The sequence below is a fragment of the Micromys minutus genome, assembly GCF_963924665.1.
Source record: "Micromys minutus genome assembly, chromosome: 3".
NCBI lineage: Eukaryota > Metazoa > Chordata > Mammalia > Rodentia > Muridae > Micromys > Micromys minutus.
In genome coordinates this window covers 66,080,186-66,108,053 of record NC_137972.1, presented here as the reverse complement: position 1 = coordinate 66,108,053, position 27,868 = coordinate 66,080,186, and the positions used below count along the sequence as shown (strand labels likewise).

The window sequence follows — 27,868 nt, the reverse complement described above, 5'->3', positions numbered from 1 at the left end:
GCGAGGGACACAGAGCCTGCGCGGAGCTGCAGGACCGCTCGGATCTGTATCCAGTTCAGGGTTGCCAGTCCACGTTTCAGTTGTCGCCTGACCCTGTTAATGCATAAAAATATTTTTAACTCGTGTATTTTATTTTGTAGGAAGAACTTGAGCGAATGACGACATCAAGTATTATTTCACTTTGTATAAGTTCACAGCGAGAGTAAAAGTAAACATTTTAGGGTTCTCCCGGGATGATGAGGAGGTAGCAGGGTCCTTCCTATTCATAAGTTAAGTGAATGAAAGTAAAACATTTCGGCCCTTCACCTGAGACTACCTGATATCCTTCTTGGGTCGCCCACTTTTGCTAATAGTCATGACATCACAAAGGAGATCACCTGATCAGAAAAGACCCCGTAGAAGCTTATCTACCAGCAAAACTACAAAAAAACAATCGCATTCCATTACTTCATATTTTAACAGTGCGCCACCCGCTAAACTTGCATGTTCAGTTTGTCATAAAATGGTGCCCAGGTATGACTTAATCCGGCACCTTGATGAGTCTTGTGCTACTAATGGTGAAGTTGTTGGAGTTGAGCCTGCTCAGGCTGGTTTAATCAATCCAAGTGTGCCTACATCAGATTTGCCCAGTATTCCTTTAGAAGACGTGACGCCTCAGAAGTTATCACCACCAAAGAGAAGTTTAATCTCTGTCCAGTGTGGTTCAAAACTGGGTATAGGACAGCAGGCCAGTCCCTACTTTAAAGATGCATTGGTGTGCAAAAATCAAAATGAACCTCCAAATCAGAGCGTGGAAATGACCTCTTTGGGAAGTCTGTCGTCGAAATTGTCCAGAAGATACGTAAAAGCTAAAAGATCACTTGCTAAGGATGAGGGACTAGCCAGTCATTGCCCACAGACTTCTCCGTCCACAACGGGCTCCAGCCTGGTTGATAACTGTCCAGAGATGGAGAACAAAGATGAGATTTTGAACAGTTCCCAAAAGGAAAACATTTATGCATGTGCACCTCTAAAGGAAGAGAATGCTTCCAAACAGAAGGCAAAGGGCAGTGAAATAATGGGAGATGACACCCAGAAAGCTTCCTACGGGGAGCCAACCCTCACCCCTGCATCCTCAGAGCCTGCCCCTATATTACTGTCCTCAGATTTAACCCTTGTCAATCACACAAAATCCTCTTCAGAAGACACTCTTGTAAAGCAAGAAGGTGCAGGAAGGGGGGTTGCTCAACAGCTGGAGGGAGGCTGCCATGAATTACAAATGACTGCCGATGCTGAGGTCAGAACGCTGGTGTTAGGAGAGGTGGAATCAAACAGTCCTGCTGATGTCACGTCTACATGGAATAACATTGGACAGCTTAGGGAAGCCGGCAGTGCCTTAAAGAGACAAAGAGCTTGCAGTCCCCGGGAGCAGGGGTCCAGTTGTGGTGTTCCCAGTGAGACAGTTCAACCCCAGCCTAGTCACCCGTACTACCTGAGGAGCTTCCTGGTGGTTCTGCAGGCCATCCTGGAGAACGAAGAGGACATGAGGCTCTTCGATGACCAGGAGAAGGGGATTATAAGAAGGTTTTACCAGTTGTCAGGTATCGTCAGCCTGTTTGCTTTCAGAATGTTCTTACCTGATTTGTGTGAGATGTAAGGGGCAGTAGTCTAATGACCATGAGGAGTTGGGAGTGGTGGGAGTACGGTGGGCGGGCTCTGTGTCAAAGATAGGCCCATTAAAAACAAGTTCTTGCACCTGGAGATGTAAGCAGTACTTTGGATACGATGGCAGTAGCTTTCTTTTCCTTTTTATTTATTTTGTCTAGACAGGGTTTCTCTGTATAGACCTGGCTGTCCTGGACCTTACTCAGTAGACAAGGCTGACCTCAAACTCAGATTCTGGGTTTAAAGGCATGCACCACTGGCTGGCTAATATGTATGTGTGTGTATTTCTAATAAGACATATTTACCTCATATGTAAAAGTAAATGGGATGAATCTATGTTTTTTAGAAGAAAGCTAATACTTTTTTTTTTTTTTTTTTTTTTTTTGCTGTTTTTCTTAACTTTGTTGCAGCCAGTGGTCAGAAGTTGTATGTGAGGCTCTTCCAACGTAAATTAACCTGGATTAAAGTGAGTAAGTTGGAGTATGAAGAGATTGCCTCAGACTTAACCCCTGTGGTTGAAGAATTGAAGGACTTTGGCTTTCTACAGACAGGTACGGTTAGAGGGAGGGCCGGAGAGGAGACTGGGATTTAAGGAATGGCTTTCAGGCTGATGGCACATGCCTTTAATCCCCACACTCAAAAGGCAGAGACTGCTGGATCTCTGAGTTCAAGGTCTATAGATTCCTGGTCTACAGAGTGAGTTTCAGGACAGCCAGGGCTCTACAGGGAAACCCTGTCTGGAAAACCAAACCAAACCAAAGATTCATTTTCAGTGGACTGTGGGAATGTTGGTGTGGTACCTCCTGGTTAGTACCTGTTAAATAATGACTACTTTAAAAGAATATTTAGATGCTGTTATCATGTGATTTAAGGCCCTCAGGTACTTGGGTGAAGGGTGGACTGTCATTGTCCTTAGTCACCAGGAGATGGGATGTGCCATAGGGGAGGACATTCCTCCTGAGCTTTCACCCTCCAGTGAGCAGTTAGTTCATTGTTCTCCAACTCATCATCTCTGGCCAAAGGAAGCTGGGATGAAACCAGCGTTCCTCTAACACACGTCCGTCCCCACCACGCCCAAGCGTGCCTCTGTTGTGAATTGCCGGTAGAATTTAATTAGAGTTTAATCAGAGCTGCTTGAACACTGAAGGATCTGCCCTCCCTTGTGATCCCCCGGATTATCCAGTACAGAACAGGATGCAAATGGGCCTAGGGAGAATGAAGGGTGCGCACCCAGGGCCACATTGGGAACACTTGACAAAATAAACCATCACATAAGGTGGCTTCAGTGGGTAGAGTTTATATGGGAACAGAAGGTAAAGATGTCGGGGTGATGGTCGGGGTGGGGTTGGATGGGATACAGGCAGAGCATGCCGAGTGAACAGGTGGAGGCCATTCCTTCACAGAAGCTGATCTCTGCTTGCTCCTGACTTGTAAGATGCAGTGCGTATAGATTAACTTGTTTGACAGAGGGCACTGCCTTTGGCTGCTGCTGGGGACTTACTCTAAACCTGAACAAAGCCAGAGAGAACCCTGATGGTTCACCATGGACGCTTCATGGCTGAGCCTCTGCCTCTTGCAGCCACAGTGCAGACCTCTGTGGTCTTTGTTGTGGTGAATGTGTTCCTATTGCAGAGCCTCGGACCTCATTTCTTTTCTGCATAGGGCAGTGCATGCAGTGTAACCACCTTATGTTTGATTCTATCCCCAGAAGGCATCTGTGCGACTCTCCTGTGTAAAGCAGCCATCTTCTCTGTCAGGCTCTGTTGGCCTCAAACAATTTTGGTTTTCCTTAAAAGAAAAAAAAAAAAAAAAAAAAAAAAAAAAAAAAAAAAAAAAAAACGAAAAAGAAAAAGGCTTAGTTTTACTTATGTGTCGCTGTGTTTGTCTTCATGCATGTGCTTGATAGTACAGGTGCCCAGACAGGCATGAGGTCACTGGCAGCTAGAATTAGATAACAGTGCTGCAGGGAATGGATTCTGGGTCCTCTGGGAGAACAGCACGTGCTCTTAACTGCTGAGCCATCTCTCCACTGCCTAGCTGTTTTTTTTTTTTTTATCACCTTTTACTGCCTAGCATGAGTAATGATTGAGTTAGGAGATGAGCTCCCTTTGATCAAGGACCTGGCTTACCGGCCGGCCGCAGTGACCCCTGGCTGGTATCTGAGGTGCACCATTGCAGGATACTGGAGGATGGAGCCCATGGAAGGCTTCCCAGTCTGCACCATATGATAGGCAGAGGGCTACTTCACTCTGTGAGCTCGTTTGGAGAGGCCCCTCACATGGCTACGGATGAGGAGGATGGCAGATGTAGCCCAGTAAACTGTGTTCATAGTTTGTTGTCTGTTAGTAGGGCTTGGTTTTGTGTTTTTATTGAGACAGGGTTTCCTTGAACTGACTCTAAACTAGGCTAGGCTCTAGCACAGAGATCCACCTGCCTCTTCCTCCTGAGTGCTGGGATCAAAGGCACCGCCCTGCTGTTGACTACAGTCTTTAATGGAAAGAGTCTGAAAAACGTATGACAATTTCTATAGTCAAACTTCACTCTCTTTGCATTTAGCTAATTCTCTTCCTACCCCCAAGTAAATAATGCTTGATAGTAAATTCTGTGAAACTGCTTTTAACTTACTTTTGGTTGTTGTCAACTGTCGCAGAATCTGAGTTGCAGGAACTGTCTGATGTACTTGAACTCCTTTCTGCTCCTGAGCTGAAAGCCCTGGCCAAAACCTTCCACTTGGCGAACCCCGGTGGGCAGAAGCAGCAGCTGGCGGATGCCTTTCTCAAGCTGGCCAGGCAGCGCTCAGTCTGCTCCTGGGGCAAGACTCAGCCTGGAATCAGAGCAGTGATTTTAAAAAGGTCTGTGCTCATTGCATCGGTGAGAACGTTCGCAGTATGACTAAGTGCACTAACTCGGTAGTCTATGGAACTCTCAAACTGCGGCTGTCTGTGGTATTGGGGTTGACGATGGGAAACCTTCACTGTCCTGTTCTCAGTACTTCACTGGTGCTTTCTCCGAAGCTCTTGTGTCATACGGTGCCAATTTCTAGAAGCAAGAAAACTCATTGCACTGTTGGGGGTCTACGAGTTGCCCCACTAAGCACACAAACACTGATCTCAGATAGACAGGGATAGTTTATTGATCGAACACCCTAATACTGATCAGATCAGGGACATGGCTCAGAATTATCTGAGTCTGTGATGACATCTTTCCCTGTCAGCTTATAAAGGGGGAAAACCCACAAAAACCTCAGTGAGCTCATATGCAGGTGTAGGAAGTGCAGCCCAGTGGTCGGCTCTGATTCAAGCCATTTAGACATAACAGTTCATACTGACCTTTAATTTGATGGGTCCTATCTAAAGCTTTGTGGAAATTCTCAAGATTAACAAATTTCAAAACATAACAGGATGTGTGATCAGCATGACCTTGCTTCTGAATTAAGCTGTTTTTCTATATCAGTGACTGGCAGGCATGTTACAGCAGCAATATGAAATCACCGACAGGCATGGGACAAAATGGCCACAGCTCTGCTGGCAGGGGGAGGGAGCAGGTAGTCTTCAATACGGGCAGAAAAGTAAAAGCCTTTGGTACATGTTCATAATGTATTATCTAAGATGTGCCACCGAAGGGGCATTCCAATAGCTGTGACTCCTGTTCTTGTGGGTTTGGAGGCAAGCTGTCAGCCATACTTTTAATTTAGTAAACATTCCAACTTTTTATGGGAGTGTTGTGAGCCAGGCTTAATATGCACCAGTTTTTAAAATGTTTTACCGAGAACTCTGGTGGTTTCTTTAACCTTTGAAAAGCACTTTAGGGAAGGCCGTGAAAACCTGTGGAGTTCTTTTACGATGAAGTCTATAAAACCAAGGTACATCTGCATTTGCATGGGGCTCATTACTCCAGAGCAGGGGGAGATTAACTGAGATACTTTATATTTTGTATATTAGAAATGACTCCATTTTAATAAATGATGTATGTAATCAGATGTATACAGTTTTAGGGTGGGTTATAGCCTGGTGTTCAATCATGTGCCTAGTGTGTGCAAGACCCTAGCTGTGTTCAATTCCTAGTACCAGAAAAAAAAAGTATATTTACCTAGAGAAGTATTAAAGTATTTATAAGGTGAAAGAGCTTGTCTCCAAGAACATGTAGTCTCCTAGGACTACATGATCGAAAAAGAGAACCAACTTTGACATGTGTTCTCTGACCTCTACACATATGTGGCATGTGTGTGTCCACACGTATGTGCGCATACACACAAATAGAGAAATATATGTACTTTTTTTTCCCTTAAGAAGTCCTATCATAGAGGCTGCCGGGGAGCTTGAGGTCTTAGAATTCTCCGAGTAATTTTGGTATTACCATAACGGACACTGTGAGAAGGTAAGTGGGTGCCTCAAAGGAAAGCGTCTGTGTTTCTGGCGTTAAGGACCAGTACCAACGCCTCCTAGTCTTTAGATGGCCTTTCAGATCACTAAGAATTGCTAATATCAGAGGCAATATGAGTTTTCCCTGGTATTTTGAGTGTTCATGGACATGGTAAACTACATAATCTGTGACTGCAGGAGAAAGCACCATTACTAAGTAAAACTACACATGAAACCATTTGGAGGTAAAAACTTAATTGTTTTTCTATGTCCCTAATTAAGTCTCTGAGCTCTGAAAAGGCTAGGTGACACTCTGTTGTCACAGCAGGGAGTGCTAAATGAGTTTAGAACAATGACTGACATTTCTCTTTATTTTGACTGAGAATAGTTTATCAAATGTCATATCCAAATGCTTCAAAGCTAAAGAGGTGACTTTGTGCTGTACGTATTTTAGAGCTAAAGACTTGGCTGGCCCGTCCCTGCGCGTCTGCAGAGGCCCCAGGGCTGTGTTTTGCCGACTCTTACTTCTGTTCTCATTGACGGATTCCATGGAAGACGAAGAAGCTGCTTGTGGGGGTCAAGGTCAGCTGTCTACTGTGCTCTTGGTCAATCTGGGCCGAATGGAGTTTCCTCAGTACACCATCAGCCGGAAGACTCAGATCTTCAGAGACAGAGAGGATCTCATGAGGTGGGGCCACACTAAGTTGCTTTTTTAATACCTGTGTATATGTTAAAATTTAAGGTATTATTATTATTATTATTATTATTATTTTGCCCGCCAGTGTGGAAATGCGGAGCACATGCCACAATCATTTTTATGTCTGTGGATTTATTATCCTGTGCCTTCCTCACATGCATGTCTGCCCCTACCTGGAGAATACACACATGCACTTAGTGAGTTCTGAGTTAAAGCCACAAAAGACTCTCACTGGGTGATGTTCCAGAGCAGCTGTGGGACGGGCCAGCCAAGTCTTTAGCTCTAAAATACGTACAGCACAAAGTCACCTCTTTAGCTTTGAAGCATTTGGATATGACATTTGATAAACTATTCTCAGTCAAAATAAAGAGAAGTGTCAGTCATTGTTCTAAACACTTTTGTACACGGTGTTTGACCACCCTGCCTTGCATTTGTGGCTGGGATAAACAAGGCAGAAGAGCATTGTTCTCCCAGTCACAGCATTCATCCCTGGCTGGTGAGAGCTCATGACGTGTGGTAGAATGAGGCGCGGAGTGAGGTAGAACTCGTGAGTCTACACAGCACACCATGGGTTTCATGAATGTTGGCTTGGTTAGCAGAAAGAGGCTTTGATTGAAAAACAATGTAGGGTGCTGGAGAAATGGCTCAGTGGTTAAGAGCACTGACTACACTTCATAGAGATTCTGAGTTCAATTCCCAGCAACCACATGGTGGCTCACAACCATCTGTAATGGGATCTGTTGCCCTCTTCTGGGGTGTCTGAAGACCCCTACAGTGTACTCAATAAATAAATAAATAAATAAATAAATAAATAAATAAATAAATAAATAAATAAATATTTTTTTTAAATGTAGGTCTTAAAGCAACAGAAATACCTGGGTATTTATTTATTTATTTATTTATTTATTTATTTATGTTTTTTGTTTGTTTTGAGAGATTTTTTTTCCTTTGATCAGTAAAAAGTGCCCTTCCTTATCTTTTTGATAACTTTTGGTTGAAAATCTATTTTATTCGATATTAGAATGGCTACTTGGAACCATTTACTTAGAAAAATTTTTCCCAGCCTTTTACTCTGAGGTAGTGTCTATCTTTGTCACTGAGATGAGTTTCCCGTGTGCAGCAAAATACTGGGTCCTGTTTAGGTATCCAGTCTGTTAGTCTATGTCTTTTTATTGGGGAATTGAGTCCATTGATGTTAAGAGATATTAAAGAACAGTGATTATTGTTTCCTGTTATTTTTGTTGTTAGAATTACATTTGTGTGTCCATTTTCTTTTGGGTTTGTTGCAAGATTACTTTCTTGCTTTTCCTAAAGTATAGTTTCCATCATTCTTTTGGAGTTTTCCATCTATTATTCTTTGCAGGGCTGGATTTGTGGAAAGATATTTTGCATATTTGGTTGTGTCATGGAATATCTTGGTTTTTTTCATCTATTTTAATTGAGAGTTTTGCTGTGTATAGTAGCCTGGGCTGGCATTTGTGTTCTCTTAGGGTCTGTATGATGTTTGTCTCGGATCTTCTAGCTTTCATAGTCCCTGTTGAGAAGTCTGGTGGAATTCTGAAAGGTCTGCCTTTATATGTTACTTGTCCTTTATCCTTTACTGCTTTTAATAATTTTTCTTTTCAGTTGGTTTTTTTTTTTTTTTTTACTATTATGTGTCAAGAGGAATTTCTTTTCTGGTCCAATCTATTTGGAGTTCTGTAGGTTTATTGTATGTTGTTGGACATTTCTTTCTTTAGGTTAGGGACAGATGGTGGATGGAGGCTCAACTTGGCTTGCTTGCATAGTTTGTTGGTCTTGTAAAGTGTGGTGGGCATGGTTCAGGTGGGAGTGGGATCAGTCGTGATGCTGAATATGAAGGCTACTCCTGCCATGGTGATGGTGTGAGGTGTGGAGGGTATACGTCCTGCCAACTCCAACGTCCAGACACTTTCTCTTCCTCCTGTCCTTGCTCTTCCTCCTTATTTATTTGTTTGTTTGTGTATTATTTATTGTTTTTCAGAAGGGTCTCTTGTAGCCTAGGCTCCCTTTGAGCTCAAGTTCTGAATCTTCTGTTTTGATCTGTGCCAACAGAAGTGAGGCCTGCAGTGCTGGGATTGGCCCAGGACTTTGTGTGTGGCAGGCATGTGCACTGTCTGTCACTGGGCTACAGCACCTGGCCATGTTTTTCTGTTTTCTTATTGACCTTGGAATCTAGTAGACTATCCTAAATAATTGGGTCTGTGGATGGGTGAGCAAACTTGATGTCTAGATGCAAGCTGTTTTCTTGTTAATATTTGTGTTTATATTTACTGGTATTGCATGCTGTTCTCCAAAATACGATGAATATACTCTCAGTGTTTCAGAGTCTGTTAGTCGCACATCTTTGATTTTTCATGTCTAAGAAAGTAATGAAACATCATCTTTCTTCCACTAAATCGTTAATAAAATCTCATCGTTGCTTTCTCCCCAGAAGCATCCCCAATTTGGGAATACACTATCATTCTGTAGGCTTGGACAGTATCTTTATAGCACCTCTGCCTACAGTGCTCACTGGTGTCAAACTGCTGTCTTGCTATTCTGCATTCAGTTACAATTTGCTTGGTGGTTCTCAACTTGTTGAATGGGTGAATGCCAGGACCCAGGACTACTGATTTGATCACTGTGGAATTTATATGATGGGGCAAGCTGTGTAATCTTACAGTGTAAATGTTTCTGTCTTCCTAGGAAGCAGACTGAATCAGTTCACAGCCATTGAACAGAGGGGAGAACTGTTAGGTTATTGCTAGGATGAACCCTGAATATACTTTACATTTAGTGTTTTGTTTTGTTTAATTTTTGAGACAGGATCTTGTTGGCCTTAGGTAGCCTGGAAATCAGTTTGTAGAAATAGACCCTGGGAAGCCCACTAGCTTCTGCTTCTCAGTGCTGGCACCGGAGACAAGGGCCACCGTGCCCACATCCCTCACATTTTTGTAAGCATGCTTTTCTCCTTAGATAATCCCAGTGGCCAGGATGTAGTAATTGTTACGGAAGTGCCCCTCCACTCAAGACCTGGAGTGGCTCAGTGGTTAAGAGCACTGACTGCTCTTCCCGCGGTCCTGAGTTCAATTCCCAGCAACCACATGGTGGCTCACAACCATCTGAAATGGGATCTGATGCCCTCTTCAGGTGTGTCTGAAGACAGATACAGTGTACTCATGTGCATGGCATTCTCTTTAGATATGCAGCAGCCGCACACATGCTGAGTGACATCTCGGCTGCCATGGCCAGTGGGAACTGGGAAGAAGCCAAGGAGCTTTCTCAGAGCGCAAAAAGGGACTGGGCCCAACTGAAAAGCCACCCTTCCCTGAGGTGAGTAGGAGAATGTATTTTTAAACAGTGTTTGAAGAAGGTAAAGCTCACCATTGCAGGCCTTAGGAAATTTGAAGACTTGTCCGGGTTTGTAGATGAGGTTTAAATGCTGACCTCTGTTTTAAGTCTTATGTATACTCTTCTCACCTCTCCGAGCATCTGGGGCAGGGGCTTGGCTGTGATGATCTAACTTCATAGTGCAGAAAATGGAACACACAACTCAGAGTTCCGAAATATATCACATATGCAGCATAGGATAGCTTTGTCTGGCATCAGTGGGAGGAGAGGCCTTTGGTCCAGCAAAGGCTCCTTTTCCCAGTGTAGGGAAACGCCAAGGCGCTGATGCGGGAGAGGGTGGTTGGGAGAGGGAGCAACTTCCTGTAGGCAATGGCAGGGGGAGAGAGGATGGGATTGAAGGAATGGGAATAACAATGTAAATACAGAGAATATTCAATTTAAAAAAGAAATATATCATTTTAAAGATAGAAATTCCCCATTTCCTCACTTCTTACGATTCGTATGAGCCCAGTTATTAAAGCACTGGTGTGCATTGTTTTTGCAGGGACCACGAGGCCTTGCCTCTCTTTCTGCGCTGCTTTACCACCGGGTGGATTTACACGAGGATTTCCTCTCGGGCTGTTGAAGTACTAGAGAGACTTCACATGTACGAGGTCAGAGCACCCTCCTCAGCCCCCCACTGAGCGACTGCGATACACACGGGGTGAAAACTCTCAGGCTCTCGGTCGGCTCACCCCACAATCTCATGAAGACACATTTAATATGGGCGCCCTTTGGTACAGAGGAGCTTAGCCATTGCCAGCCCTTTTGTTCACTTGTGACCTGATGAGTCTGCACACTGGGAAGGCTCTCTGACCACGAACCTGGGAGGAGCCCATTTGGCCTACCTGTGTCTCGGAGCTTGGTGTAAGACCCGGCAGTTACCCTAGATCTTGTGGGTAAAATGCTCGCAACCCCCTGTCATCTGTCATGTATCGTAGAGATAATTTATAGTCAGGAATAACAATTTGGTAACATCCTTAGATTAAGACATTACCAGAGCTCCCTTTTACTCTGTCTGCTATTTCTATATAATAAATGCTATCTGATGAAAAGAAAGTGACAGGCTGGGTCTTTGACCTAGCTCTCTTGAGTCCCAGGAAGATGTCATGGACAAGATGTCACACCTGTCACTTTGAAACTTTTAAAGCTCCATCTCACAAAGAATGTATTATAGTTGACAAGATTTAAAGGTAAAGCAAAGCTGAAGATTAAGTTAATTCAAGGTGGCTCACTTACCTTAAAAAAGATTCTCTTTGTAATTGTTAGGCGGCTTTGTTGGGTACACTGCTGGGACGGGCAGAAGGAGGGTGACGTGAACATGGTTCGTTGCTTTTACTTACGCTGGGAAGACGGGAGCAGTCCCTGGGAAATTTTTGCGTCACTAGTTGTGTTGACGTTTCTGACTCACAGCCAGATCCCAGACTGAAGGACTTCTCTCCCTTCCCATGTCCCTTTCCCTATGTCTTTCCTGACAGCATGCCTCAACTCTCGGAGGGTCTGGAGTCTGCTGGCTTCCCAGAGTGTCAGGGTGTGCCAGCACTAGCTAGTGCTTAGCTGCCTGTACGTAGCCAGGGCCCTGGGTGGCCCCGGGCTGCCAGAGGTGACTTGGAGAAGACCAGCACATGCTCACAGACTCTGAGGTCTTTTCCTAGGAAAGGGACCTGGGGTCAAGTACAGATGCTCAGACAGCTATGGTCATGCAGGAGACCATCAAGAGACTGCTGCCTGTCAGGGCTGGTCCTTGGCCTTCATTTCAGATGGACCTCACCAACCCTGTTGACGTCTGTTTTAGAACCTCTGTTTTCTATAGTAAACATCCTAAAGTATCTAACAACCTTTCTTTTCATTGTTGCCATAGGAAGCTGTGGAGGAACTTGAAAACCTCTTGTCTCAGAAAATCTATTGTCCTGACAGCAGAGGCCGCTGGTGGGATCGCCTGGCTCTTAACCTGCATCAGCACCTGAAGCGTCCAGAAGCGGTAGGCAGCAGCTTACCCAGGCGACCACTAAGTACTTCAGCACTGGGGATGGAACTAAAGGCCTCACATACATCTACACAAACACTCTGCCATTGAGCCTAGAAAAGCACTATTTTTTTTTAAATTAGCTTACTTGTTTGTTGGTGGGACACAGTTTCACTGTCTGTCTGTCTGTCCGTCCATCCGTCTGTCGGTGGGGACAGAGTTTCACTATGTATTCCAGGCTGGCTTCAGGCTCTCAGAGATCTGCCTGCCTCTGCTTCTCCGGTACTGATGTTAAAGGTGTGCACCATACCCAGCATCTGTTTAGATGTTAATTAAAATGTAATTACACTGCCCCCCCCTTCCTTCTCCTTTCCCACTAATTTCTGTGATAGTGCTACCACCAACAAAGTAATTTATGTTTCTGAGAAACTAGTAAAAAGTATGATTTTTATTAATAGTGATATGTTTCTATATAATGCATGGAAAAGTTACCCCAGATAAAACAAGAGCCCTTCAATATGTAGTTTTTATAACAACTTAAGAAACCACTAATATAACAAATGTGATAGTCAAATAAAAAACTTAATACATGAAAAGAAATTTCTAAATATAACTAGAAGATATTTTTTTCCTTTGGTTAACATTCTTTGATTTCTTCCAACCCTATCACTTACCCCAAGATAGCAGGGGTGATTCTAACACCAGCATTAAGTAAAGGCAGGAGATGTCTGCTCTCTGACTGGAAGAAGAAGGGGGTTGATAGTGGGCCCTGGGAAGTGGAATCAAGGAGAGAGAGAGGATCAGGTGTGTCTCGGCTGTCTGCAGGCTCATATTCATACATTCTCTGTCTCTGTCTTTCTGTCTGTCTCTGTCTCAATCTCCCCCCTCCCCCTCTCCCGTCTGAGCTGGAGATGGTGGCTTTCTGTACTTGTTCAGTTTCCTTGTGGCAAAGGCTGATGGGAGGCCTTCTCTCTCTCATTTTACTGCAGGTGCTTGGAGAGTATCTCTGTGCCTCTGTGGAGCATTTTGCCCCACCTCTAAGCAGGCCACCTCCTCTGGCAGGCCCTAGGGATCGTGGGGTCTTGAAATAGATTCTGTCACTTCTGTGGCTGTGGCTGAGCAGGGTGGGGCCTTTGAGGCCTCTGAGCCAGGCTGGTAACAGTGACTCTTTGTGTCCTGTGGGTTTCCTCCCCGACTGTCTCCATCCCAGCCCCATGCTTGAACTGAATGGAGGAGACTGTGTCTCGGGAGGGTTTGTTTTTCCTGTGGAACATTTAGTGAATCTGGGGATAGAGGGCTGGGAAAAAATCGCCCATGAAATGTGGGAGTATGGTGCAGTATTTTTACTGCTTTCTACTAAAGCAACACCATGTTACCTCAGGTGCCCATGGAAAGCCAACAGAAGCTGTTTTCTGTCCCGGAGGTGGGCATGGTACCTCTTCCTCCTGCTGCATGCTGGGGCTTACTCCTGCTGCATGCTGGGGCTTAAATAGCAGAGGGGGGGGTGCTTGCTGGCCCAGAACCCAGCCTGATGGGACAGCATGTATGTCGGTGCAAGTCTTTCACTGGCCAAAGATGTCACTCACTGCCCCTCGTTCACAGTGCTACAGACCTTTGCTGTCGACACAGGGCCAGACAAGCTGCAGAGCTCTTTTTCTACCGAAGCTTAGAAAGTTCTAGTTGCTTTTTACCTGTTCCCAATATAGTCAATGTCATCCACACAGCTCTTATACTGTCCCCACGTCCTCCGCCTTCAGTGTCTTATGTCTGTCTATAAGACAGGCTGCAAGGACACACCCCTGGGAACTGGGGCTACCTGGCCACCCTTCCCCACACCAGGCCACCATGCCAGGTCCCTGCAGGGACAGCGTGGGCTGCAGAGTCCTGCTCACTGTTCTTGACTCCTTTAGATCCATTCATCCCTCATGGCTTCAGCTTCCATTCATTCCTTGGGTTTTAAGTTTTAAAATTATATTTAGTATGTGTATGCATGTGCACGCATGCAGGTCAGAGATGAACTTGTGAGGAGTCATTTATCTGCTCCCATCATATGGGTCCCGGGATTAAATTGAAGTTTTCAGGTGTGGCTGCAGTGGGCTTACCTATTGAGCTACCCTGCCAGTCTTTAATTTTTCTCTTAGTTTTTATTTTTCTGTTAGGATAAAATATGTTCAAAGTTTGCCCTTTAAGCCACTTTAGATAATGATTCTGTGGTATGTGTTATACTTACATTGCTGTACCTGACTTAGTTATTCGTGCAAATGAAAATTCTGCGGTCATTGCCCATTTCTGCACTCCCCTTTAGTGACCGCAGGCTTCCTACTTGCCTCACTGTCTCGGAGTAGAGTTATGCTCAGCCTTTTTATCTCTTTAACACTGTGTGTGTGTGTGTGTGTGTGTGTGTGTAGGTCAGGAGAACAACCTCAGGTGGCAGTCCTCAGCTTTCACCTTGTTTGAGACAGGGTCTCTGGTTCACTGCAGCATGGACCAGGCTAGTTGGCCATTGAGCTCAGGAGCTTCTCCTGTTAGCCCTCCCCTCTGGCTGTAGGAACACTAGGATTACAAAGCAATGGTTGCCACTGTGCCCTGGTTTCCGTGGGTCCTGAGGATTCCTCACTCTTGAGCACCAAGTGCTTTGCCCACAGAGCTGCTCCCTAGCCTGCTGATGGAAGCTGACAGTGTCTGGCTCTTTTTAGTCTTTGCCCAACAGGCCTGCCGGTCACCCTCATAGCCCAGTTTCCTGGTTTGTTTGACTTGGTGTTTGCATCAAAGTTCCGTCCTTACTCCAGCATGTTGTGACGTCCTTTGTTGTCATGGATGAGCGATCAGTGTGGTGTGCAGGCCAAAGTTTATTTGTCCAGTCACCTGTAAATGGATGCTCAGGCTCCCTGTGCCTATTGGCTGTTAGAAGTACTGCTGCCATGGTTACGGTGTGCAGTTCTTCTTGGGTTCCTATTTCTACTGCTGCCTCCTGTGGCAACTTTATGTTTGGCTCTTTAAAAGCTGCCAAATTGATGGCTAGAGAACTGGCTCATGAGTTAAGAGCACTGGCTGCTCTTCCTGAGTCCTGACTTCAATCCCCAGCCACCACATGGTGGCTCACAGCCATCTGTAATGGGATGTGATGCCCCCTTCTGGTGTACAAATAGACATGCAGACCGAACACTCATATACATAAAGAAATCGTAAAAGGCTGCCAGTGCTGTTTACAGTGTTCCCTCCCATTCTTATATTTCTGCCAGTGAGACATGGGGACTCTGGCACGAGTCAGTTTTCACTGTGAGGAAGATGAGGAATGCGGTCTTGCTGTATAGGCTCTGTGTTTCTGCTGAACTTGGAAGAACCGTAGAAAACAGGAGCAAGGGTCCTCTGTGAGTAAAGAATCCTGCTCAGCTCTGCTCCTGCCTGCATCTAGAGTCACCATGAACTTCCTCTGAAGACCCCCACCCCTCTGTCAGTGAGGTCAGGTGTGTGTGGCTCTCCCAGCTTCCAGCTGGTGAATGTCCTGAGAACTGTGGAGCCCAGTCTTCTAGTAAGTCCTCTTTGGTCTGGGACTTGAGCGTCTCTCAGGCCGAGGTCTCTGTGAGGGCGTAGCTGCTGAGATCCTCTCATTAATGGGTGGCTAGGGTCAGAACCTGGACACCGACAGCAGTGACAAGCTAGGCTTTGTCCTTGGCTGTAGAGGAGGGATGGTGAAGAGCGTTCTCTCCCTTTGGGCTTGGTGTAGCCACCCTGTGACCCCATTCCCACACTCATCCCTCCTCAGGGTTTAACAGGGGGCAGAGAGCCAGGGCTCTGCCAGGCCTTGGCTCTCTGCCTTGGAGGCAGGACTACAGCCAGCTCCGTCCAGTGAGTGCCCTTCGCAGCTCTCAGCTCTCCCCCAGCCCACAGCTCAGCGGCACCATCGTGCCCTGCAGAGAGAGGCAGTCAGAAGAACCAGGGGTATTCCTCACGGGTTTACTGATGGAGTCCAACCCTAAGGTTTTTCCTTCTTAATCCGGGAGGAGTAAGAGTTCTTCCCTAATCTGCTCAGTTGCCCCATGGCTCTCAACGTGGGGAAACATAACTTAAGCACAATACAGTGGAAACAGAATCTCCACTTTTCTATTCTAAAATCATCTGTATCCATTCTTGTCTCAGTGCAACCATTTTAGAACCCACAGCCCTGCTGTGCCTATGGAAGAGTCCTGCTCCCTTGCCTTGCCAGAGGCTAGCGGGTGCTTGGCCCCTTTGTAACATTTTGTGGAATTTTCAGCTTTACCCCTCTCCTCCTGTATATGTGAATATGAGCGGTTACTATTTACCAACATGGATCTGTCTGTTTCCTGGTGTTTAATAAAAAGGGCAAAAACTTAAGTGTACAGAAGGTCAGCAAAGGGGAGGTTTGGAGTGTTGGCTGTGTTAGGAGTGCTTTGACAGCATAGTTTCTCTTACGGCTTGTAGAGCTGTGGTGTTCAGTAGACAGTACACTTTAAGATGACACTAAAAATTCATTTTTAGATTTATTTTATGCGTGAGTGTTTTGCCTGCATGTATGCATGTGCACCATGTGAGTACCTGGCACCCAGGAGGTCTTACGAGGGCATTGGATCTCCTGGAACGGGAATTAAGGATGGCTGGGAACTACCATGTGGGTGCTGGGAACTCAGTCTTGCTGGGTCCTCCCCAAGAACAGTAAGTGCTCTTAAGTACTCTCCAACCCACTGAGGTGACACTTTTAAAGTAAAATTCTCTCCTAATGACAGCTAGAGCCCTGCCACCCAATGCAAGAGATCAACAGAGCCGGAATGATTTTATTTGAAGTTAACTTTCCTTACTGTGAGTCTTAGTTACCATGTGTACAAATGCTCTGTCTTCATCTATGCCTGTGCATCAGGTTTCCTAGAACTAGAAGTGTAGATAGTTATGTGCCTAATGTGTGTGTGCCCACTGTGTGTGTGCCTACTATGTGTGTGTGCCCACTGTGTGTGTGCTTACTGTGTGTGCGCCCACTGTGTGTGTGCTTACTTTGTGTGTGTACACAGGCAGGCGGTTCTTTATGGGTTCCAGGCCAGCCTGATCTACAGATTGAGTTCCAGGACAACTGAGACCACACAGAGAAACCCTGTCTCAAAACTAAACAAAACAAAGTCAAACAAACAAGATTGTCTTCACTTCTGCCAGCTGCTTCTCCTCTGACCACACGAATGATGCCTAATTGTGAGATCACTGCAAAAAGACCCAAGGAAATGGCCTGCATTTCTGCAGGCACTGTTCACCCATTTGCAAAAATGGAATAATTAGTCTCGAGGTTTCTTGTCAGACTAAATCTCCAGCTGTTGCCTTCAGGACTTCTGGGATCCTGACGTGTGACCTGTTAATTACTAGGCAATTAAATGCATCAGAGAAGGCCTGGCAGATCCATACGTGAGGACAGGACACCGGCTTTCTCTTTATCAGCGAGCTGTGCGTCTGCGACAGTCTCCGAGCTGCAAGAAGTACAAGCGCCTCTTAAGCCAGCTGCCAGAAGTTGCCGTGGGAGACGTTAAGCACGTAGGTGTCCTTTGGGTGCTTTTGTGTTCGCTGGCTAAACCCAGGCTGCAACCAATTCTCATTGCTGTGCCCTTGATTTAAACTCTAGATTCTTCTGTGTGCCTCCCCCAACCCCGAATCATTTTAATATATAACTTCCTCTTGGACTCAGAATGGCCTAATTCTCGTTTGGGACAGTGGTGTCACCATTGTTCCCATTTCTTATTAATGATCTCTTCTCTGCTATATCTGGGCTACCCTGTAAGGCCACATCAGGGCTGGGTGACAGAGCTTCTGAGTAAGAACGTGAACATCCAGTGCTCTTGCCTGCTTCTCTGGGTGGGGGGCAGGGGGCAGGGCTCTTAGATGCCCTACCAAGGCTGGGACAGTCACATACTTCAGAGTGTCAGTGTGGGTCACATACCATTCACTTGTGCTCTGCGGGAGTGGGCAGGTATATCTCCAGGTGCTGCAGGAAAGCTTCCAGGGCTAATCAAATGGGTTTCTTTTATTTTTGTTTCTGAGGGAAGTTGCACTATGTGACCTTAGCTGGCCTGGAACTTACTATATAGTTAGGCTAACCTCAAACACAGAGAAATCCACCTGCCTCGGCCTCTGGAGTGCAAGGACTGAAGGTGTGTGCCACCATGCCTGACTTGGATGCTTTGTGCTACAATCCTAGGTGACCATCACAGGCAGGCTGTGCCCACAGCATGGGATGGGCAAGTCTGTGTTTGTCATTGAGAGCGGAGACACCATCAACCCCAGCACAATCCTATGTTCTGTGGAGGAGCTGGCGCTGGATTATTACAGGCAGTGTGGCTTCGACCAAGGTAAGCTGAGCAGTGTGTCCCGAATCCCAGCTAGTCAGCAAATGAGGGAAGAGTGTTGCAGATGGTTCATCAGTAGTGGGTTGCTCTCCTTTATGACCTCAGTAGCGCTCACAGCTGGCCAGAGGTATTTGAAGAAGAACTGGGTTGTTTGTAAGGGGGTCCTTTTGTTGTTTAGCCAGTATTGCTACCTGCTGGCTGTGCATGTGGTGGGGTGATTGCCTTTGCTGCCAGAGGCTCGGGGTGAGTAGAGATGGTGAGAGGGTTGTTCTGTAAGAAGCTGCCTGGTGATGAAGCTGTCCTTGGGAGCCAGGACCTATGCATCTGAGGGACGCAAACATCTTACTGGGCACACAGTAAGGTCATAGGTATGAGGACCTTGAAAGGAATTCTGCTAACTTCTAAGAACACAGGTGTCAGAGCTGGGAGTCTGTAGTCTTGGCAGCTGTTGCATGGTAGAGAGGAGGGAGGCTGAAGGGCCTGCCCGTTTGCTCATTGAATGGGAGCACCCAGTGAGAGACTGCTGTGACATGCTGACCAGCGTAGAATTGAGAGATTCCCAGAGTGTAACGGCTATGACAGCTGCACAGCCTCCAGACGGCTTGGGCCCTGACTCCTTCTGCCATAGTTCCCCTCACTCTCTTGTCCTGCTCTGCTGCCCTTAGGGCTCTAGGGTGCTTCAGTATGTGATACACAGGCAGCCGGAGTAGGTCTGCCCCTTAGCACTCCTCCACATTCCTGACTTGGTTGTCCCGGGGCCTTCTGTGCCAGGCAGTCAGGTGTTGAGGAGTCAGCTCTCCTCTTTGACGTCCATGGCTGATGTATAAAAGGCTCTTGCGGGACCCATTGGCTACTGTGACGCCTCCCAGGAGTGGGATAGTAAGGCTAGAAGAGTCGTGGTTGGACCTGCCTGGGCACAGCTGAATGTCCACGCAGTCACTCAGGCAGCTGCTCTGTGGGGGCCCTGCTGCATTTCAGGGGGTGAAGAGAACTTTCACTTTAAATAGTGAATGTCTTGTGTCAGTTGGCAATTCCTTTAGTTTGTACATTTCCCGATACCTGTTTTCTCCCTGTTGTAGGCTTTCTTCACAGTTTGTCTCAGAGAACAAACTATAAGTAATACTTTAGCAACAGCCCAGAGAAAAGAAGGCCTGCGCGTGAGCCTTGTAATTGGAAAAGTCAAATGTCCGCCCATGTGTAAAATGTAGTAAGTAGGAAACGTAAGCCAGCCCGGGAGGAAAGAATAGAGCAGAAGCTCCCTGTCAGGTACCAGAGACGAGGAACAGGGTGGGGCAGTTGTTTCCCTGTTTATCCCTGGCTGGCCTAGGACTCACTGTGTAGACCAGGATGATCTACACACAGAGATCCTCCTGCCTCTATCTCCTAAGTGATGGGATTAAAGGCATGCACCACCAGGCCTGGCTTGCCTTTTCTTTGTAAGGACTACTGATCCTAGTGTTGTGAGAAGAAGAGTGTGTGCTGACCACAAACCCGCTTAGCTTCTTGCATCTTTCTTCCTCCTCCTCCTGCCTCCTCTCCCTGTGGGTCTAATTAGCCAGTCTGTGAAGTCTACTCATGCCACTTGCTGAGCAGGTCTCATGGCTCTGCCCTGGGGACAGCCAAGTCAGGCAGACTTGAGGGTTAGTGGTGTGAAACTACCACAGTATCATCAGATGGTGGCATTCTGTGGGGGGCTTGGTTAGTTGGGCTGTGAAGATAGGTCGTCCTACTGAGTGTTAGGGTTAATCTGCTCATAGGGAAGAACCGCTGACACAGGTAACAACGGTGAGACAAAGGAGCCTGAAAAGCTCAGATCAAAGAGCAGAATGGAAATTCCAGGCCCTAGATGATGTCACAGGAGACATGTCAACTGTCCCTTCTCCTGGCTAAAAGAATGCAGCACAGAACAATGTTTCCAATTTATCCAGGAGCCTGAAAAACAGCAGGAAATTCTTTTTCCAGAACATAAAATATTTCCACATAAGATGTTTTAAATTTATATTACATTCTAATGTATTGGAAAATTGGTGTGTCTTGCTGCTGGTTTTTCTCGTAGAGGGGTTTATGTAGAGGAAATGTCAAAGCCTCCAGAGGAAGCTCTTTCTGAATAAGGCAGGAAGATTACTCCAAAAACGACTGCAGTCAGAAATTCAGAGCCTACCAGCCCTCAGGAATGGGTCTGACCTCCATGTCAGTGATGAAGTTATAGTCACAGAGGGACAGAAGCCCGGAAGTTAGGTCCAGCTTTCTTCCCAGCAAGCCAGAGCCTGGTGTCCTGATGTGAGTGCTCCTGCTAGCTGGAGGGCTTGCTTCGGCCAGGCTGTTCACTCTGTCCTCTTGTACCATGGAAACAGAGGGACAGGAGCCAGACCAGGGAGGGGAGAAGCAAAGCCCCGCTGGGCTCTGGAGTTCAGATGGGAAGAACACAGCCACAGGCTACAGCTCCCGCCTCCCAGTGGGCATGAAGACCAGTGTGCTAGGTGCTTGAGCACTTGACCCATGTTGCTTTCTCACTCGTGCTCTCTGGGAGCTTTATTGCCAGTGTACACATGACAGGAAGGTAGAGAGACGACCACATAGGTGCCTTCCTTTGCTGGGGTGTTTGTGGCTGTGCAGACACACCCAGCTTAGAGAGAGGAGCTTGGTAAATCAGTGCTCTGGGGACAGAGGTCTGAAGTCTATGCCAAGACCTTCACCTCTCCAGCCCCTGCTTCTGACTTGCAGTGGTCCTAGGACCCAACTGTTCAGTGAGGATGTCTCCCAGTGATTGTGTCTTCAGCATGAGGAGGCCCCTAGAACAGGGTGGTTTTCATGGATGACCGTTTCTGTAGAAGTCTTGCATATCAGGAACACTGAAATAACCTCATCAGGCCAAATCGGCTTGATGACTGGGTGAGCCCAGTGAAGGGGGGGCTTGTTGGTAAGTCTGAGGACACAGGGATGCCCTGAATGCCTGCCTGGCCTTTGGTCATTCCCTGTTGAGGAATCATGTCTTATAGGTTGCCAGGGGCTTGGGCCAGAGCCTGCTTATGAATTTTGCGCACATCAAGTTTGCCCAACCATCTAGAGCCTCCAGAGGCCGAGTAGGAAGTCTGCTTTGCTAAAGAAAACTTTCCCAGAGGCTGTCCACCACTGCGAACCACTGCTCTGAGACTTTCCAGTGCCCGTGTGAAGTTTCTCCTTAAATAAAGCTTCCATATGCAAAGAATATCATCTGAAGAGTGAGCCGGAAATAGCATGGAAATGGCATGTCTTTCAGAATCAACCATATCTCAGTTCTTTTCCTGAAAAAGACAAACTTACGTTAGTCATCAAGCTGTTCGTAAACAACCAGATAAAACACTATCTTCTGTTTGCTGACGTTGTTGTAGGGATTCATGGAGAAGGATCCACCTTCAGCACCCTGTGTGGCCTCCTGCTGTGGGACATCATCTTCATGGATGGAATACCCGATGTCTTCAGAAATGCCTACCAGGTAACCTCTAACACCACTGCACGAGGCCTCTCCTGTGCCTGCCTGCCTTCACACCTTCCTCTGCACCGGGGTCTGAAGCCAGCAGCATGGTTCTGGTGATCTTAAGGCTCTACCCTCAGTAGTGCTAATTGCGTAGGGAAAGGACCTTTCAGTTATAAATGGGAACTACTAGATTTTAACCCCGTCTAGTTTCCCTTCACAGTTACATTTTGACTTCAGTTCCGAGCACCCTCAGCTGAGCACCTACCTGGCCCAGCTCTAGCATCCAGCCAAGAGCCCTCACACAGTGCCACTAGCAGCAGCTGGAGCTCAACCAATTCCACTCACAGCAAAGGATCACTAGACACCCAGAATAAGATTACTTACATGTGATCATCTTAACTCATCTCTTCTGAGGGGGAAAAATGTGTCAACCAATTGGCCAGCTTCCAGATCTCATAGGATTCCAGCATCCCTTAAGTGCCTCCTCCCACCCAAACACACAGCCAGGCATGTTAGGAAAGTTTCCTTTCTTTTCCATACAGGCCTTCCCCCTGGATTTGTTCACAGACAGCTTCTTCTCAAGCAGGGAGCAGGAGCTAGAAGCCAGGCTGCAGCTGATCCACAGCGCCCCTGCTGAGAGCCTGCGGGCCTGGGTGACTGAGACCTGGCAGACCCAGCAAGGCAGAGCGGCTTCTCTGGTCAGCTGGGATCGCTTCACTTCCCTTCAGCAAGCTCAGGTAATATTTCTTGTGATCGCCTCGGTCGTTCCTCCACAGTGCGCACTGTTTGGGCAATTGTATCAGAGCTCAGAGGGTGTGGGGGGGTAGTGTGGGGTGTTTGTGTGTGAGTGTGTATGGAGTGTGTATGTGTATGTGTGACTGTGTGTGGGGTGTGTGTGTGTGAGTGTGTGTGTGAGTGTGTGTGTGGAGTGTGTGTGTGTGTACATGAGTGTGAATGTGTAAGGGGTATATGTGTGACTGTGTGTGGGGTGTGTGTGTGAGTGTTTGTGTACATGAGTGTGTGTGAGTGTGTGGGGGTGTGTGTGTATGTACATGAGTATGAGTGTGTATGAGGTGTGTGGGTGTGTGTGTGTGTGTACATGAGTATGAGTGTGTGGGGTGTGTGTGTGTTTGTGTGTGTGTGTGTGTGTGTGTGTGTGAGTGAGTGTGTGGTGTGTGTATGTGTGTGTGTGGGGGGGGTGTGTTAGTGTTAGTAATAGACAGGTGTGGACACTCAGAAAGCTCTAGCTTGATGCCTTTCCCATGGTTTCCCTTTTTCCTGTCTTGTGGCCACAGCGGGGAAGGTAACTTCTGTGCCCCTCAACTGCTGACCTCTGTAAGGCCCCATCACTCCTGAGCGCTGACTCACACTCCCTCTTCCTCACATGTGCCGTAGGATGCCCCTAACAGGCAGAGGTTTGTAACTGACCATGGAGAGCTCTTCCCTAGACCTTGCCTATGGGGTTCTGCCAGCCACTCTGGACCCTGGTCCAGCAGCAAAACTATTTCTGGTGTTCCTGGAGCCCATGTTTGTTGAGTTGTATTGGTGTTCTCTGATGGTCGCTCAAGCCCATCTTGGGGTCTCTGTCCTCGAGGTGGATAAGTCTCCTTTTGTATTGTGTTTAGGATCTTGTCTCCTGCCTTGGGGGTCCTGTCCTCAGTGGTGTGTGCAGGCGCCTGGCTGCTGACTTTCGGCATTGCCGAGGAGGTCTCCCTGACTTGGTGGTGTGGAATTCTCAGAGCCACCATTGCAAGGTCAGTAGAGAACACCATTCCTAATTTCATCAGCGACTATGTTCACGTGCTGGGCATTTTCTTCCTGGCCTTCGGAAGGATTGAATTTGTGATAGCTACGAGGCTGAGGGCTGGGGTAGGCGAGACAGGCGGTCTTATGCCACCCCATCATGGAGAGGATGCACTGCCAGTACATCATCTGTTCCTAGAACGAGTCACCAGCTGCAAGGCACGCTGAGAGGCAGGGCTTCCCACAGTGTGTGGGCCCAGGACCTCAGGAGTCTATAGGAAACCACATGCCCTAGGCCGGGCCTGCTCTTCTGCCTGTGGCCACTCCCCGGGTGGTTTGATCACACAGGGCATATGCTTTCCTGCTGTCTCTATCTCTCCTGCACTTGCTCCCCCTCCTCTCTTTTCCTCCCTTCTCTCCCCCTTTTTTTTCTGACTCAGATTTCATCCTAGTCTGATTTGTCTTTTTATTTTCACGGTATCTTTTGATGACCAGAAATTTTAAATTTTGATTAAATTCAGTGTTTATTAGTGAGTCATACCATTGGCGTGAGATATCTGATCTGAAACCACAATGAGGTTCTCTTGTATTTTGCTCTAAAAGTTCTATGTTTAGGTTTTGTGTTTATTTTGTGATCTGCTTAGGTACTTTTATGTCTGCTCTGGGGTGTGGGTTAAAATAATGTTTGCTGGAGGTAGCCGACTCAGTTCCCATTGGTGCTGAGAATACTTTTGTGTCTCATAGAACTCCTGGGTTACTGTGTGAAGAACTACATTTATATATTCTTCATCCCAGGCTTCTGTTTCTCCCTTAGTGTTGAGCTATAAAAGGTGCCTAACTTCCTGGCTCCTTTAGAGCTGAAATGTTTGTCCATTCAACTCTGCCAGCCCTAATCTCCATGAACTTCAAGTTGCCCACACTGGCTTTTTTTCTGGTGTCAGACAGAATCTAACACCATGGCATTGAAAGACTGAGCTCCTTGCCTAATCCACTTACTCTCATCTGCATAAACTTCTGGGTCAGAGGTGAGCTGCTGCTGGCTGACTTTAGAGAGGGGACTTGCACTCAACGGCTCCCTGTGATACCCAGAATAAAATGGGTTATTCTACATCCTTAATCTTCTTGGAGTGTTTGCTGCCCTTCAGTTGCCCTACCCACTCACACAGCCTAGAGATTCATATCTACCTGACTCCAAGCTCTAGAACACCAAGTATGCACCACCATGCCTTGCTTTCTTAGTGAGCTCTGGGGATCAAAATCAAGTTGTCGTGCTTTACTGACTGAAGTTTTCCCTAAGCCAAGCAGCATATAATTGGTTTTATGTGTGCATATGTGTGTTGGGGAGGGGTACTCACATGTATGTATATGGGTACATATGTGTTCAGGTGAGTGTGCCTATGAAGGCTTGAGGTTGACACTGGGTTTCTTCCTTAATGCCTTTCCAGCATATATGTCAAGGCAGGGTCTCTTAACTGAACCAAAAGCTCACCAATTTAGCTTGTCTAGGTAGCCAGCTTGCTCCAAGGACCCCATCCGTACTTCCTGTATGCTACTAGCATTACAGGATGACCTCTACCCCTTGTGGTCCTGGGTTCTATAAGAAAGCAGGCTAAGCAAGCCACGAGAGCAATCTAGCAAGTAGCACTCCTCTATGACCTCTGCATCATCTCCAAGTTCCTGCCTTGGGTTCCTGCTCAGTAGGTAAACATGGTCACCACCAAGCCTAACAACCTGAGTTAAATTGCCAAATTGCAAGTTGTCCTCTGGTAACTCCCCAACCCCAGTCTTTTAAAAACATCAAAGGAAAAAAATAAAGGAACAGTTTGGTCGTACAATAAATGAGAAAGTGCACAGAAGCTCTCTGAATGAGATTAGCAGAACCTTGAGTCATAAGGAGCAATGCATGTGAGAGGCAGAAGTGTCCTCAGCAAATGCACATGTGGTCCTGGGGTAGGGATAAGACTGGTGGGAATGAAGCCTTGGGGCAGATCCTTCTTTCTGATTGCAACATGAAGTTTATGTTCAGATGCAAACATAACAAATTGGGAAGTTAAAGTAGGGAGCAGCAACCCAGTTCACTCCTTCAAATCGCTTTAGTTGCTAGTGCTCAGCTTACTCAAGGACTGACTAGTTACCACAGATTAATTTGCCCGGGTATGTCATAGTTCTTTATCTATTTGTTGTAAATGTGTGCAGTGCTGTAGACCCATCTATATCGGCAACAGTTTAAGTGACTAGAGCTCATCGGGTCCCTTTCTGCATCAGTAAGATGTTGATGAATCTGGAAACTTCTCTTGCAGCTGGTGGAAGTAAAAGGCCCCAGTGACCGCCTTTCCTGTAAGCAGATGATCTGGCTGGACGAACTACTGAAGCTGGGGGCAGACGTAGAAGTATGCCACGTGGTTGCAGTTGGTGCTAAAAGCAAAGATCTTGGCTGAAAGATGTCAGGCTGGGGACATTTGGCCATCTACTGGGACAAAATCTTCAAGTGGATAAAAATGTCACACTGGGGACATCTGGCCATCCACTGGGACAAGATTGTCAAGAGGATAAAGCTGTTTGCACTGTCTCCATTTTGACTTGTCCTGACACCTGAGATGGGAATGACTCATCCTTGTACAGTTTCCATATGTTGGCTTCTGCTGGAGAACGCTGGATCACTGTGTGTGGTGGACTGTTGAAAATGTACAAGTCTGCATGGGTGTTGGAGGAGCTGAGTTCTTCCATGTTGTTAAGCTTTTTTTAAAAAAAAAAAAAAAAAAAAGCCAGAGGGAAAATGAACATGATGAACTTAGTTGATACTTTAGGGTTTTTTTTTTTTTTTTTTTAAGGAATACAAATGTTTCTTTACTAAACACACTGGCATGGTCTCATGGTTATCCAAGAAGGGCAGGACCCATAGGAATCTTGACTTCCTTAGGGGGAGAGTAAAAACAACCAAAACCAAATTCTTTATTTAAAGGGAGAAAGGATCCTGAGGATTTCAGGTGAAGTATCACAATACGTATCAAGCTTCAAGCTTTTGGATTATGTGTGATTAAAAATGTGTGCCAAGATGTTAGGGAAAAATGCCCTCCTGAGGCATTCTAACCTCATCAAAAGTTGGTCTAGAACCTCACTCAGCCCTCACGGTTGACCGTGAGATAGTTTACCTCATCAGAAAACAGCGAAATATCCCATCCTGAAAGTGAGATCATCTCTACTGACCGCTCTTCCTCCTGCTGCTCGCCTCACTGAGCCTGGCCCCAGTACTGAGACCCACCCATGCTCTGCTGCCCCTATGCCAAGGAGCTGCTTATCAGGTCACTTCATTTCTTCATGGACTGACTGGCCACTGTGTGCCAGGCATGGACGTTTAAAATCTATGACTGTGGCTCCTGTGATCACAAGCTTTGGGGAGGAGGAAAATGTGGAAGTAACCAATTACAATACAGTTACTAGAGGACAGAGAAGGGGAGGTCTTCCCTTAGAGAATGAAAATGTTTCTGCTACTCAGAGCACATCATGCAGCTGGGAATGGTGGCTCACACCAGTAATCCCAGCATTTGGAAGGCTGAGGCAGGAGGATTACCTTGAATTTTAAGGTCAGACCAGGCTGCAAAATGAGACTGTCTCAAAAAAAAAAAAAAAAAAAAAAAAAAAAAAAAAAAAAAAAAAGAGACTGTCTCAAAAAAAAAAAAAAAAAAAAAAAAAAAAGGAAAGAAAAAAGAAGCAGCTCATTGTGAATCTCGGGCTACTCTACGTGCTGTGGAACAAGCAGATGAATACGAACACGGGTGTGATGTGTTCAGGAAGCCCAGGCGCTGGTTCCCAAGCCTAGCAAAGCCTAAGACCACACAGTAGGAGAGAACAGACTTCAAAACTGACCTCTGAACTTCATCCACGTGCCATAGTATACACTTGCTCATATACACACAATAAATAAAAGTGTGTTAAACACATTAGCAACACTCGCTGAGCTGTGTTGAAATGCTGTGATGGCTGGAGGTGTGCATCACAGCAATTCTTTTGGCAGGTGTGATGGAAATAGCCAAGATATTAAACAATGCACTCTGACCCCCAAAACTGATCTTGGTGGGGATGGAAGATTTCAAGTGAGGAAGGATCCAGAGTATTTCAGTTGAAGTGTCAGAAATACTGGGTTTTTAAAAAAAGATTTACTTACTTAATGTATATGAATACTGTCACTCTTCAGACACCAGAAGGAATCAGATCCCATTACGGATGGTTGTGAGCCACCATGTGGTTGCTGGAAATTGAACTCAGGAC

The 27,868-nt window shown here is 46.4% G+C and overlaps 1 protein-coding gene across 1 annotated transcript; it reads left to right on the top strand.

Moving 5' to 3' along the window:
* The first annotated feature begins 323 nt into the window (after positions 1–323).
* Positions 324–27,092, top strand: FAN1 (FANCD2 and FANCI associated nuclease 1). The gene is made up of 13 exons (XM_080914038.1): positions 324–1,580; positions 2,055–2,195; positions 4,295–4,496; positions 6,460–6,693; positions 9,904–10,035; positions 10,598–10,706; positions 11,954–12,073; positions 17,426–17,590; positions 18,252–18,402; positions 21,771–21,874; positions 22,399–22,593; positions 23,482–23,610; positions 25,900–27,092. Exons 1-13 carry the CDS (start codon positions 356–358, stop codon positions 26,035–26,037), a joined length of 3,045 nt encoding a protein of 1,014 aa, XP_080770164.1. The 5' UTR covers positions 324–355; the 3' UTR covers positions 26,038–27,092.
* The last annotated feature ends 776 nt before the right edge of the window (positions 27,093–27,868 follow it).